This window comes from Tiliqua scincoides, chromosome 2, assembly GCF_035046505.1.
Source record: "Tiliqua scincoides isolate rTilSci1 chromosome 2, rTilSci1.hap2, whole genome shotgun sequence".
Taxonomy (NCBI): Eukaryota; Metazoa; Chordata; class Lepidosauria; order Squamata; family Scincidae; genus Tiliqua; species Tiliqua scincoides.
Window position 1 is genome coordinate 29,786,959 of NC_089822.1, and position 12,991 is coordinate 29,799,949.

Consider the following 12,991-nt stretch of genomic DNA (forward strand, 5'->3'; position numbering starts at 1 on the left):
TGCGACTTGCAAGGGTTCTTTTTAATACACCCCCTCTTGAAATGCCATGCTGTCTGCATTCTTTTTTTTTTCCATATAGAAGATTTAATAAATTTTGGAATTACAGCAAATCTTCAGTAAGTTTTGAAAACATAACTTTATGGCCATAGACCTAAGGAATTTGAGATGCAATAGCAAAAAGTAATTGGAACAAATCCATAGTCCAGGAAATTGGAATGTTGATGATGCTGAATCACATTAGGAGTCTAAATGTTTTACCACGAAAGGATAAAAATGTCAGATTTTGTTGATGTGGGATATGCAGATATGAATCACAACTGTATGACATCAGCAGTCTAGTGGATTTTTACCCAAGTTCTATGATTTTCATTTTACTTTTCATGTTACAAATAGGGTGGGATGGTATATTTCCTTTCCAAATTTAGACAGAGATGCACTCAGATTTCTAGGGAATAACAAGACACTGTGACACCCCCCTCCCCAGAGTGGAAAAGACACCCAATCAAGGCAAAAACTAAAACCCCTGAAGAAGTGCTTGCCTGGCTACCTCACTCCTTTTGGGTCAACTCAATGTATACAGTCATCTGTATGTAAGCAAAGGAAAAGAGAAACAGGAATGGAAACTGAGGTGATTCAGGAGAATTCTGACACAGCTACAGCTGTTTGGTGGTGGTCATGGAGAGGTAAAGGTGTTAAGGAGACCTGTTCCTGGGAGATGAGTGATGGAGGTGCATAGCAAGGCAATTCAAGGATTCAGTTATTGTTCAGACTGGTGGAGAGGAAGGAGTCATTATTATTTCTTTGCCTGTGCCTTCAAATGTATAGAGTGAGTGGGGCTAGTATTAGTGACTCTGCAGTTCTTGATCAATTAAAAATACGGACCCTACTAAAAAGAAAATCAGTTGCCAGCCAGGATGGTGGGCTTCTAAGTTACTATAAGACTCCTTGAAGAAATACATCTGCAGCTTCAGAAAAAATGGTACTTAAAGGCGACATGATATTTTTAAACAGAAACTTGCATTAGTTGGGGAAATGCTGAATGAAAATTATTCATTCAAAAACTTAGGTACTCCTATAGCAGCCATGGCCGATCCAGTGGAAGATGTCACTTTACCTGTTTTCATGACCTATCACATTCAAGTTGAGTTTTGCAATCTCTAGCCGTTATTCGAGAGATAGCAGCATGCTGCTAAAACGTCTTGCCAACCTTCAAATTTAGGGCTCCTGGACCTTTAACAATTGTGTAGAAGAGGGAATTTCAGCAGGTGCAAATGACAAGCTACACCTGCTGAAATTCCCTCCTCTATGTATTTGTTAAAGGTCCAGGAGCCCTAGAGTTGAAAGTTTGGCCTCCTTGGTGCTAAAACAAGGGGCAAATGCATTGTTTCTAAAAAGAGAGATTATGAGGACAGAAGCTTAATATTCATGTCTGCTTGATTAGTAGGTTTGAAAAATAGGTTGGAAACAGTTTGAAGTGAGATAGGCAATTGCAGTTATCACACCCAAATTTAAAAGCCTCTATTGATTGTATTTTCTTCTATTTCTGCACATGATATAGCTAAGAACATGATATTCCTTGGAATATCCTAGGAAGCTAGGATATGGGGGGGGGGGAGTTTAATTAAATTGAAGTCAGCTGGCTGGAAACCCTTTTCCCTTATGTGCAAAAACACTGCAAGTTCATATGTGTGTCTTGAAATGGCTATAATTTTGAAATCAACATAGCAGCTACCTCTGCTATTGATTGTTCCAAGCATTCTCAGAATGTGGTAGAACTCCCTAATGAATAGCAGTTCAGGAAACTGGTGGGCTTTGTTCATTTTAGACATCAAGATGTTAACCTTGTGTTTGGTAAACAAAGGAGATACAAGCTCTTCTGGATGGTTTCATTACAGACTGTACTGAATATGAGAAGAAAAGATCTTGCTGTGCCTGCAGCTGTTCCTTTTTTTATGGTTTTTTTTCAGCTGTCTGTGTGGCCCTCACTTCAACTGTTTATTTAGGTTGAGCCAAAAGGCACTTTTCTAAAGGTGATTTATTAGTTGACAAAAACAGGGGAGGTTGCAGAGACGTTTAGAGAGCTGTGGTGTCATACATCCAGGCCTGTGCTTTCTTTCAAAAGAAACCAGAAATAACGACTTTGTACAACTAGAAGAAGCTGAAAGCCTTTTAGTCATCCTCTATACCACTTGCATTGAGGCCAGATTCTCCACATCACAAATACTTTCAGTAGATCAGCCTACATCCTCCTGATTGCAGCAAAGGGAGGCCAGGGATTACCAGGGTGCACCACGACAGGAGGACATCCACAGAGTCAGGAACATTAGTAGAATAAACACAGATGGCTAAAGCAAACAATCTGTACCACTCTACCATGAGAGGGAGATGTGGGACCCCCAGGATCATCAGCCAGTTCCACCTGCAGGTAATTCCTTTTCTGTTCCAATTCTGGCAATCCAGTACTCCAAACCAATCTTTGTATCAAAAAATTGCAGTTATGTTAGTTTGCTATGTAATATGAAATATGCCCTGCCTAAGACCTGCTCTGGGGCTTCAGGAACTGCATACCATAGTCAAATCTATGGGTTTTGAGTATTCTACTAAAATAAATCTGATTTCTGTGCCAAATTCTGCTTAATGGGAAAAAATGGAATTGTGACCTGGGTAATTAAAGAAAGCTGCAAATATTTGGGCGTTTTGCATAGTTTTACTTCTGCAATATGACAGGACTCTGAACTTGTGCCCTTTGAACTCCAGCTTCTGAAATATCACTAAGTATTGTCTATATACTTCCAAACCTACATTGCAACCATAGTAGCCAGACTCTTGATGCCCAGAGCCCTGTGACGTGCCATCTGAAAGATCCTTCCGTGCTGCACAACACAGGAAAAGGGCCTTCAGAAATGAAGCCATAGTTATGGCTTCTGCTTAGGTTGCTCTTGGGTCAAGTGGAATCATCAAAAGGAGGTACCCTGTCATCTGATATCTGATACATGGGGATTTTTACATGTGCATATCATGGCACAATTAATGTTCTCAAACTGTGGGTCGGGACCCACTAGGTGGGTCGTGAGCCAATTTCAGGTGGGTCCCCATTCATTTCAGTATTTTATTTTTAATATTTTAGACTTGATGCTACCATGGTATGTGACTGCATTTGGGGAAATGTGACAGACCTATACTTTTAACAAGCTGCTGTGTATATTCTTTAACAATGTTAGTAAATGGGACTTACTCCTGGATAAGTGTGGGTAGGATTGCAGCCTAGGATTGTCAAAAATTTTCCTGCTTGATGATATCACTTCTGGTCATGATATCACTTCTGGTGGGTTCTGACAGATTTTCATTCTAGAAAGTGGGTCCTGGTGCTAAATGTGTGAGAACCACTAGGATAGACCATTGTTTTGGCTGTATAAGGCAGTTCCTTACATTTTTCTTATCAAGACATTTGTCCTGTTTTTATTCTTTATGAATATAACTGATAAAACAAAAATGGAAAACTATTAAGCTGGAACAGCACAATGAATAAGCAGGAATAATTTTAGTTTTCAGAAGTGAAAATATCCAATATTCTGAGCATTGGTGACTTCATGCAGTTGCTGCTGTTTCTGAGTTTGTTCTGAATTAGATAATGCTGAATATCTCTCATATTCTATTTTGATTCTATATTCCAATTTGAAATCAATTCCACTTTGATTTTGGCTGTTGCTGAAGTTGATAATTGAGATAAACAACTCGTTTTCTCTCTAATCCAACAAATGCTGATCAATTTATCCTTTATTACTCTTAGTATGAATATACGAATGCCATATTATTATTGCCATATTATTATTCATAGTATGAATATACGAATGCATATTATTTTAAATACTACTGTCTTTAATGCTGTTTTCATTTTTGTCAGTGTGAGAGGAAATGAACAATACATTCACAGTGAACATAAAATTATATCTTGACTAGGAACTGTACCTGCAGTCTTAACTTGAATTGGCCATCTACATAACCATTTTGGAGCTGCTCTGTAACCAGAATCTCATTCCAGAAATGTTTATATGGATAACCAATGCTGACATGTTTCCATGTTCATACCTATTCCCAGGAACAAAAAACTGATTGTGTGAAAACCAAACAAACTTGTACTCCCTGTAGAATGTTCTTTGACATCTAATTGTGTGAGACAGAATGTATGTAGTGCACAGTTGCAACAACATAGTTTACCTTCTTCAGGCCCAATCAGCTTCTCCCAAGGTCCTACACAGCCTACTCAGGTGTCCATTCTGGTAAGGACTATGCTTCAGAGCCAAACTAGACTACGTATTCAGTGTGGCAGTTCCTCTCTTGAATTCCCTTCCCCATTTAAAATAATAAGCCCCTAAAGATGCCATTGGCTGCAGTGGCACCTTTGAGGGCAAACAGATACTTGAAAAGGGAATTTTTTGGTGAAAATAATGAGGAAGTAAAGATTTAAACTACCCTACCTAGTGGGACTCAGCAGACACTGCTCTGGCACCTCTGCATTGCCACATGGGGAGTTATGGTGAATTGGGCTGTCTACTGTGACACAGGAGTTTGCAGGAAGAACCCATGTGTGTGCTACTACTAGGAGTTTGATGTAAGTGCAGGCAGCATTGTATACCCAGCCCCTACATTTCGTCTGTGCAAAGGCTTGCACCCTGCTTTTGGTGCATTATAGATGAGCCACAAACTTTGAAATGTAGGGCATAAACCTGCCCTTATACTGATGCACTTTTCTTGCTTTAATTTCAGGCCTATTCCTTGTTGTCATTGTACTGACAACAAATGATTGTACTGAAGGTGGCAAATGATTCATGCTTCTATTACTTTTTCTTTCAGCATTCAGATGATCTCCACGCCTCGTAAAATAAACATAAACTTTGCTCTCTTCTGTGTAGCTGTGAACAATTTCATTGTACTAAACAATTGCATATCATGAAGCTGTTCTGCTGTTTGCTTACAGAGTGAAGTTTGGGAACTGTATGAATGTTTCTATTTTGATCTGAAGTTCTGGATCACTTTTGAAAATGGGAATAGATTTGCTTTCTAAGCAAGCATTCCTATTAAACTCTTAACCTCGTTTATAGCATGGGCGATGTCAAAAGAAAGTCTTATTACAGTTCCTTCCTTCCGGTTTATTATTGAAATTGGACATGCTGAGAGGATTTGTTCTTTTGGCAAACTGATACATTATCTTTCCGCATTTGTTATTTACAGAGGGTGTGTTTGCACCCCATGCCCATCATTCTGCCTGACAATAGCTCTGCTTGTCTTTTAGTTTCTGCCAGGAGTCAAGTCGTGAACTGAACTCACTCTTTTTTGAGTGCATCCAGGGGTTGGGGCATTTTCTTGCCTTTTTTAAATTAAGAAAATATACCAATCGTATTTTTTTTGAAAAGATTTACTTTTAGTTATTCTATATGGGGCCAAAAATCATTATCCTATATAGGGCCTTATGGGGCTGAAAATCCCGAATTTGATTACCTGCGATTTTTGGTTTTCGCAGGAAGTAGGGGTCTGAGAATGGATCCCCTGCCCCACCTGTACTTAGTTATGGGCACATGTAATGACTTTCTGTCTACCAGTGTCTTTTAACTAAAACATAAGGCATTTGTCTAAGTTAAATGTGAAATAAACAAACAAATAAATAAATTTTTGTTGACACGTATTACAGGACAGTTGCTGCAAATGGTCATTTTTCAAGTTTGAATGGGTGGGTGTGGTCAGAGTTTCTGTGAAACTTGCAAAGCGTTTGACAAACAACAGCTCGGTTGGATGGTGTGGAACTGATATTGTAAGTACAGGGCTGTTGCAGGAGATTAATAGCCCTTTTGAGGTTAAAAGCCTGGAAAGTCTCCAGCAGGCTGCATTTGACAAGCCCATGTTAGAACTACAGTATTAGATGTTGATTTAGCTCTTTGCTAAAAACTTGGATTGTTCTCAAAAACCATGGGGGTAAAGCTGAACGCTTCTCTTTCTTCGCTGCGAACATTCTCGCCCCGCCTTACCCTTCTTATTTTCTCTTTTCTAGGTATGTGATGTCAAACCAGTAGGCAGTCCTCTGCAGCCTCCCACACACTATTGAAACGTCATGTACCAGTATGAATATTAACATGGACAAACATATTTCAGTGCTCTGCAACCAAAGAAGTGGAAGGAGAAACTAAATGATCAGAACAAATGACTGGCTGCTTGCAAAACACTTGCTGTGATTAACTTCTGTTGAGAAGACAGTACTTCCCACTTCTGCTCCTGGAGAAAAACTGAGCAGAAACGACCTCTCCTACCCCCTAGTTTAATTTATTTTTATAATTACTTTTCACTGTGGATTTCAGGCTCTGAGCTGCACTGGACTGCAATATGTGTCATGTCATTGTCACTTGCCGCTCAATGCTGTGGACTCTTCTGAGTATTGTTGTGGCATTTGCAGAGCTCATAGCCTTCATGAGTGCCGACTGGCTCATCGGCAAGGCAAAACTCAGCAGCTCTAAGGACACGGACAACGGGACAGGTGGATTGCTGGAACCGTACCACCCCACCTTGGGAATCTACGGGCGTTGCATCAGAATCCCGTACATGCAGGTTTCCAGGCAAGACACGCTTTGTGGCCCGTATGCAGAGAACTTCAATGAGATTGCCAGTGGATTCTGGCAGGCTACTGCTATTTTCCTGGCCATGGGAATCTTGATACTCTGTGCGGTTGCATTTGTATCCGTTTTCACCATGTGTGTACAGAGTGTTATGAAGAAAAGTATTTTTAATGTCTGTGGACTGCTGCAAGGGATTGCAGGTAGGTGTGACATTAAACCATCTTTGATATGCTTGTGGAATGTGGATAAGATAATCTTCAGAATTTTCATTTTTAGGTATTTTTTTCTGGATTTCCCCCCTCCCCCCGCATTTTCAGTCTTTCAGGGAATTTAAGTCTCCAGCAGATTAACCTTGATAAACCTATGTTGGAACTATTGTATAATCATACCACTACTCTGTTATTTTTCTATGAGGAAATGTTAATTCAGGAAATGAACATTTCTCCTGTCATTAGGGGAGCACTGACATGCCATCCTTCTGTCTTAATGCTTTCTAATTTTTCTGTTGGATTTAAGACTATTCTATATGACTTGTATTTAAAGGATGTGGTCGAGGTAAATCCTGGATATTGGCTATCAAATTGTATGGACATGTACAGCTTCTTTTGCCGCTCAAGGAGGGATGAGCTCCTTGGAGGGAGAGTGGTAAAAAAATATGAAAAATAAATATCCCAAAGTCAGAACTTTATAAGCAGTAGTACTATCTGTTATTATTTTAAAGCAATTCTACCTCCCTTCCTCAATTTGTTCAAAATGGTTATACTTAAACATTTAAAGTACATTAGAAAACAAGGCCATGGAAACAGCTGTGCTTGTGACCTGATCTCCCAAACCTGGAACAAAAACCTTGATTATAATCTTAGCACCTGTGTTGACTCATACATGATGGAAAGCTCATCAACCCAGTAAGCCGTGTAAAAGGACAAATTCCATGCTTTACAGCTCAGTTTTGTCCAGAATATATGCCACAGTATCTCCGTGTAAGCCGGTGCAACAAAATTCCCACCAGTGTAGAACCTCCCCACTGATAGATGTGCCATGGACACCAGTGCAGCCCTGGAAAAACCACACATATGCAGCTTGGATGCCAGTGCAACTCTATCCATGGAAAACTAAAAGATGGAGGAGATCTCTAGTGACCATTTCCTCCCTTTTGTCTGCTGCCATGGTATATGGTGGGAAGTGGTAGGGGAACAGGAGGGGCAGCATACTGATAAACATGCTGGCGGGTACCAGCATTGAAACAAGGAGCATAGGTTGTGTGTGAGTATGGGCAGACTGGGCAGACCACTGCAGTAGGCATCCTGTGATAGGTCCTGCAGTGTTCCCTCTGTTAGGTCCATGCACTAAATCTTCTCAGCTGGATGTGCCTGTTAGCAGTGATGCAAGGTGTTAAATGCCAGGTGAGGTGCTCTTTGCCTGTTTCGTGCTGTAGCTCGGTGGTTAGTGAGCATCTTTGTGGAGTAGCTGATGTAGTTCTAGGCCTGTCTCTCTCTCTTCTTTTGTTCCTGCCATTGGTGTTGCTGGCCAGTTGTGCAAAAGGTGAATGTGTTGCTGGTTAGAGTAAACCCTTTGGTTAGCTTCAAGCTCATCTTGCCTGGCTCCCAGCCTGTGACTTTCTGCAGGCAGCTACCAGCACGCTGCTTTGCCTGAATGCTGTTGAGGCTCCCCTTGTGACTTATTCCAGTCCCTCCCCTAGTATAAGGAGGGGTATAATGTACATCACCCTGACCTCCTTGGAGGAAGGTGGTATAAAAATGTGAAAAATGAAATAGATATCTGCGCTCCATTGGTGAAGGAAGCAAAATGCCTGTGCAGTTGTTTGTTGATCCAGTTAACTGTTGATCCTACACAAAATGCGATTGGAAGAATAGGGCTGCAATCCTATACTAATTTCCATGGATAACCTATCAGTGTGACTGCTGGGCAGACATGCATAGGATTAGATTGGTTGAGAATTGGGCCATTAGACTCTTCCCATCAGTTACTTGTACCCCTTAAGGCTGCGATTTTCAAACTCTCTGGGAGTTTGGAAACTGCCGTAAGTCCTTTGGCGGGGGGGAGGATTGGCACATCCCTGAATGAGACTTTAAAAACCCTCAGACTCACAAGCTTCCTTCTCCTCTTTTCCTACCTTTCTCCCTTTCTGGTTTGAGGTAAACTATAGTTTGCTATTTTGTCCTTACCACCCAGCTATGGTTTGCACTTGACCTGCAAACCAGAGCTGGAAACCTCAGATTGCTCCTGGTTTCCAGTCAGGGTTTTCCGTGCAAGCACACACCATGATTTGCCAATGCAGAACAAAATTGCCTCAAACCTACATCACAAGATGGGGGCATGCTTGAACTTGTGAATCTTTTAAGGCTTATTTACATAGCATCGAATCATGGTTTGGCACTGTATCTGAAACAACAGTCTGTCTTTCTGTCCTTTCTCCCACACACTCCCTTTGTCCATCTTTCTCCTTTTAAAAAATATTCTAAATTTAAAGAAGGCAGAAGTGGTCATGTTGGTGCAACTCTTTGCAGATTGCAGTGTAAATTACCTCCAGGTCTGAACCCAACAGTTCAACTATTTTATTTATTTATTTATTGGTAATCTAGTTGTGCCCTGGTTTGAGAACTAAGATATCACTATTGCGGACAACAATCATTTCTGAATGTCTCAACTTTACAAGGATCAAAAGCAACCACCCAGTTTCTAAGACATCTGACATTTATTTCCTTACAAGTTATGTAGGGAATACTAGAGAATTAGTAATCCTGAGATGACTCTCTAGTAAGTTCGCTGATGCTTTGAAAGGGTAGCATTACTGAGCCTGGATGATTGCCAGGGTTCAGCTGGTGACATAGTACAGCTGTGATGCACAATTTCCCTCATTCCTGCTCTTGCAAAGTGTTTAAGCAAATGGCTTAAGTAACCTGTCAGTGCAACTGTAAGCAGATAGAACTATAAAAATATGGTCTCCTATTAGGACTAAAGTTCCAGTTAATACATCCAAGAAGAGTTTGCTGGCAGGTTCTGCTTTTCAAAGTTGTTTTGATGAAGTGCAAATAATTCACAAATTATCTATGCTTGGAACATGGTGCTCCCTTTTCTTTGATTCAATCTTCCTAATTTCTTTCTGTAAAGTATGAGAATTCAGAATTTGTTTGATTATGTAGGATTTTAAAGATTGGTGTGATTTCTGTCCCTGAAACATGTCACAGGGAAGAACAATTTACAGTGCAGTTCTAACCCTCTGCCAGTATTACTGGGCTGGAGGTCACCTTGGGGTGCAAGGACATTTTTCCCTTTACCCATGTTGAGCCCCAGCTTGCCCTATGGGGCTGATTAGATCTGTGCCAGCTATTTAGATGGCACACATTTGAGAAGTATGTAGGGCTCGAAAGCCTGGGAGTGAGGATTAGGATATGGCATGTGCTGCCACTGCCAATCCCACCCGTCCTGTGCCCAGTGCACCCCAATTCACCCTCCCCCACCCAGGAACACCCCCCCACACCGCCCTTCCGCTACCCTCTCTCACTCCCTACGCCACCTGGTGCAACACTTTTCTGTCCTGGCCAGTGCAGAGATCAGAACCAGCACTGGTAGGCTGGCACATGTTGTGCCGACACTGTCGGCTCTCTACTCAGTGCAAACGTGCCTTATGGCACAGGGGGCCTGCACCGGCACTGCTCCACTTTAGGATTGGGCTGTCCGACGAATTGATGACTTTCCTTCCAGTTGCTTTGGTTATGAACAGTGTTCCCTTTAAGGTGTGCTGCTTTAAGGTCTGTGCAGCGCCGAGCTTGGTAACCCCAGAAATTCAGCTGTGTCCTGATGATATCATTCCTGAATGTCCAGAAGAAGCATCATAATGCTGCCCAGCTGCAGAAGGGGTCTGTATGCTGGCATAGACCCCTTGAGGGCACAGTGGTTGTGAGCCAGGTGTCATGTAAAGTGAGACTTACAGAAAGGAAAGATTCTTCTCTTAAAACTGCACTTCCAAACCTGTATCTATGAGATGTTACAGGAATGTTATTTTTGCCAAAAAAAAAAATCAGCAACTTGGCTAAAAAGTTCTCGAAATCTTGGTATTCTGCTCTCCTCAAGTGGTTATAGCTCTTTTGTTTGTCAAAGTAGGGAGGCAGCATTCTTCATTTGGTAAACACTAGAACCCAGACTGTTAAGGAAAGAATAACCTTCAGCTTCAAAGGGTCCAAGAGAAACAGAACTATATCATTAGATCTGCAACTGCTACTTAACAAACAAAAGAAACTGGACAGGAGGCTGTTTGAGCATCCTTTGGGGGCGGTATGAGCTATTTTTATGAAGACTGTGAATCACTTAGAAAACCAGAGTGTGAGCAATTGTGTTCTTAAAATACTAGCAGGGAATTAATTTTAAGTGAATTGATTGTAATAATAGTTTCCTAGTTTTAGCCAGTAAATATCAGCAGTGTAGCTCTGTGTTTATATCATAGTATTGTTTGGAGCCCACAGTCACATTTTTAGTCTTTGTTATACCCAGAAACATAAATGCACATTTTAAGAAAATGAAGAACTCACACTAAGGAAATGTGCATTCTATGACAAAGATCATTCAACACCATTTGTGCTAGCAGTGTCTGAAGATCCATCCCCCAGAGACTCCTTGTCTCATGATCAAGACCTTGGTCCTTCTGATCTAAAACGTCTGGGTCTTCTGGTTACCAAAGAGCTTGTGAAATTTGTAGGAATGGGTGTGATCTTGAATCCTCAGTGGAGAATGAGAATGCATTCTTCCATAATTGTGTTCATTCAGACAGTACAAAACGTGTGTGTGTGGGGGGGAACCAAAATGGGAGTAGGGGAAAATAGCATCCAAACAGAGCTTGCAGCTTGTCAGCAGAGGCCTTCGGTAATGCTCTAATCAGAAACCAGAACAGATGCAGAGCTTGATGTTATCTTAATTGTAAGACACCAGTCAGCATGTCTGTACCTGTGATAGGGCACCAAGCAGCACTGACAGAGCTCAAAGAACAGAAGCCGAAGAGATTTACCAGACACCAGGGTGTGCTACCACATGGTTCTGTAGAGAGCAGCCTGCAGTCTAGAGCTCAAGACTTTCCAAATGGATCCAGGCATTTCTTGGTTATTGCATCTTACTGTTATCTTCTTCCCAACCCTCCGAGAAACCTAAAGTGTGTGTGCGTTTCTCCCTCCTGTGTCCTAACAACTGTGAGGTAGTGCAGGCTGAGTGATAGTGAGTAGCCTGAGATCACTCAGATAGCTGCCTCTTCCCCTGGAGGTTCATAATGATCTGGAGCGTAAATGTTTTCTCAGTGCAATAAGGCTGGAATCCACTTTCCCTTGAGTAAGTTGAAGTCAATAGGACTTACTTCCAAAAAGACATGCAGAAAGATTGTGTGGCATAGTTCCTTTCTGTCTGCCTAGGGATCCTACCCCTCTGGCCTGCTCCCCTTCCCTCCTCCCAAGCCACCCCGGGACCTGCTATACCTCCTCCTCCCCACTGCAACTTACCACCACTTGTGGCGCCTCCCAGAGCCACTGCAACATGTGCTACGCCTCTTGCCTTGCAGAATCGGCCTGGAATCACATGACAGTGGCCCAGCTTTTGCGGCACAGTGCAGGGTGACCAGAGGATTTGGGCACTTGTTTTAATGCTGAAGTGTTTTTGTTTTTGCTTTTACTTAGTTTAGCTCCTGTGTTAATGTGAAATTTTAATTGGGTATAAACTTAAGTGTGTAATTGATGTGCAGCTATGTTTGGAAATTCAGAAAGCCCTACCTGCAGAGCAGGAACTTCATCCCGTTCCTGGCACTTGTGCTAGCTGACATGAAGGCTGCAGTGTTGGCTGAAGTTGCCTGTTATGGTGGGGCTCGAGGAGAGATGGTTGACTGGCAGAGGCAAGTGGACCACCAGACAGACTTGACTTATGAACTGTGATGAAAAATTGCTTGACATTTGGCAGCTAAATAATGATATACACATGCAGGTTTGGGCATCCAAATCTGAGAGGCTGCCAAGAAACAATGCACTTTCCAAGTAGGAATGCTCTGCTTTGCTTTTCTGCTGCCAGTGCCTCCCCACTTCTCAGCCATGTCCCAGGCTGGCTGCTTTTGACTATGCTGTATGGGGCTGCTCTGTTTTGCTTTGCTCAGACCCTTGTCAGTGACTGAAACTTTTTCCCTCTGGGGATTAAACTCTATCCATCCTCTGATCCTTAGCCTTCCACTGTTTGTTCCCAGCTTCATGGCACCCCCCTTTTCAAAATCTCACACCCATCAACTGTGCCTTCTCCCTCATTCCCTTCTTCTGCTCCCATGGGAACTGCCATTCCTCATCCAGAAAGCTGTAACCCTCCCTTCATTACTGCTTCCTCCTCTAATCTCTGTAACGGAT

General features: G+C 42.0%; 1 protein-coding gene across 4 annotated transcripts in view; it reads left to right on the top strand.

The window, feature by feature from the left end:
• Positions 1–12,991, top strand: part of LHFPL2 (LHFPL tetraspan subfamily member 2) — a 119,012-nt gene that overhangs the window by 89,663 nt on the left and 16,358 nt on the right. For all 4 annotated transcript variants that reach the window (XR_010793949.1, XR_010793950.1, XR_010793951.1 and 1 more), the window contains exon 3: positions 6,047–6,805. Coding sequence is in view for 1 of the 4 variants with exons in the window: in XM_066618250.1 (XP_066474347.1) it covers positions 6,376–6,805 (430 nt within the window). In the remaining 3 variants the exon portion in view is untranslated. The remainder of the gene's footprint in view (positions 1–6,046; positions 6,806–12,991) is intronic.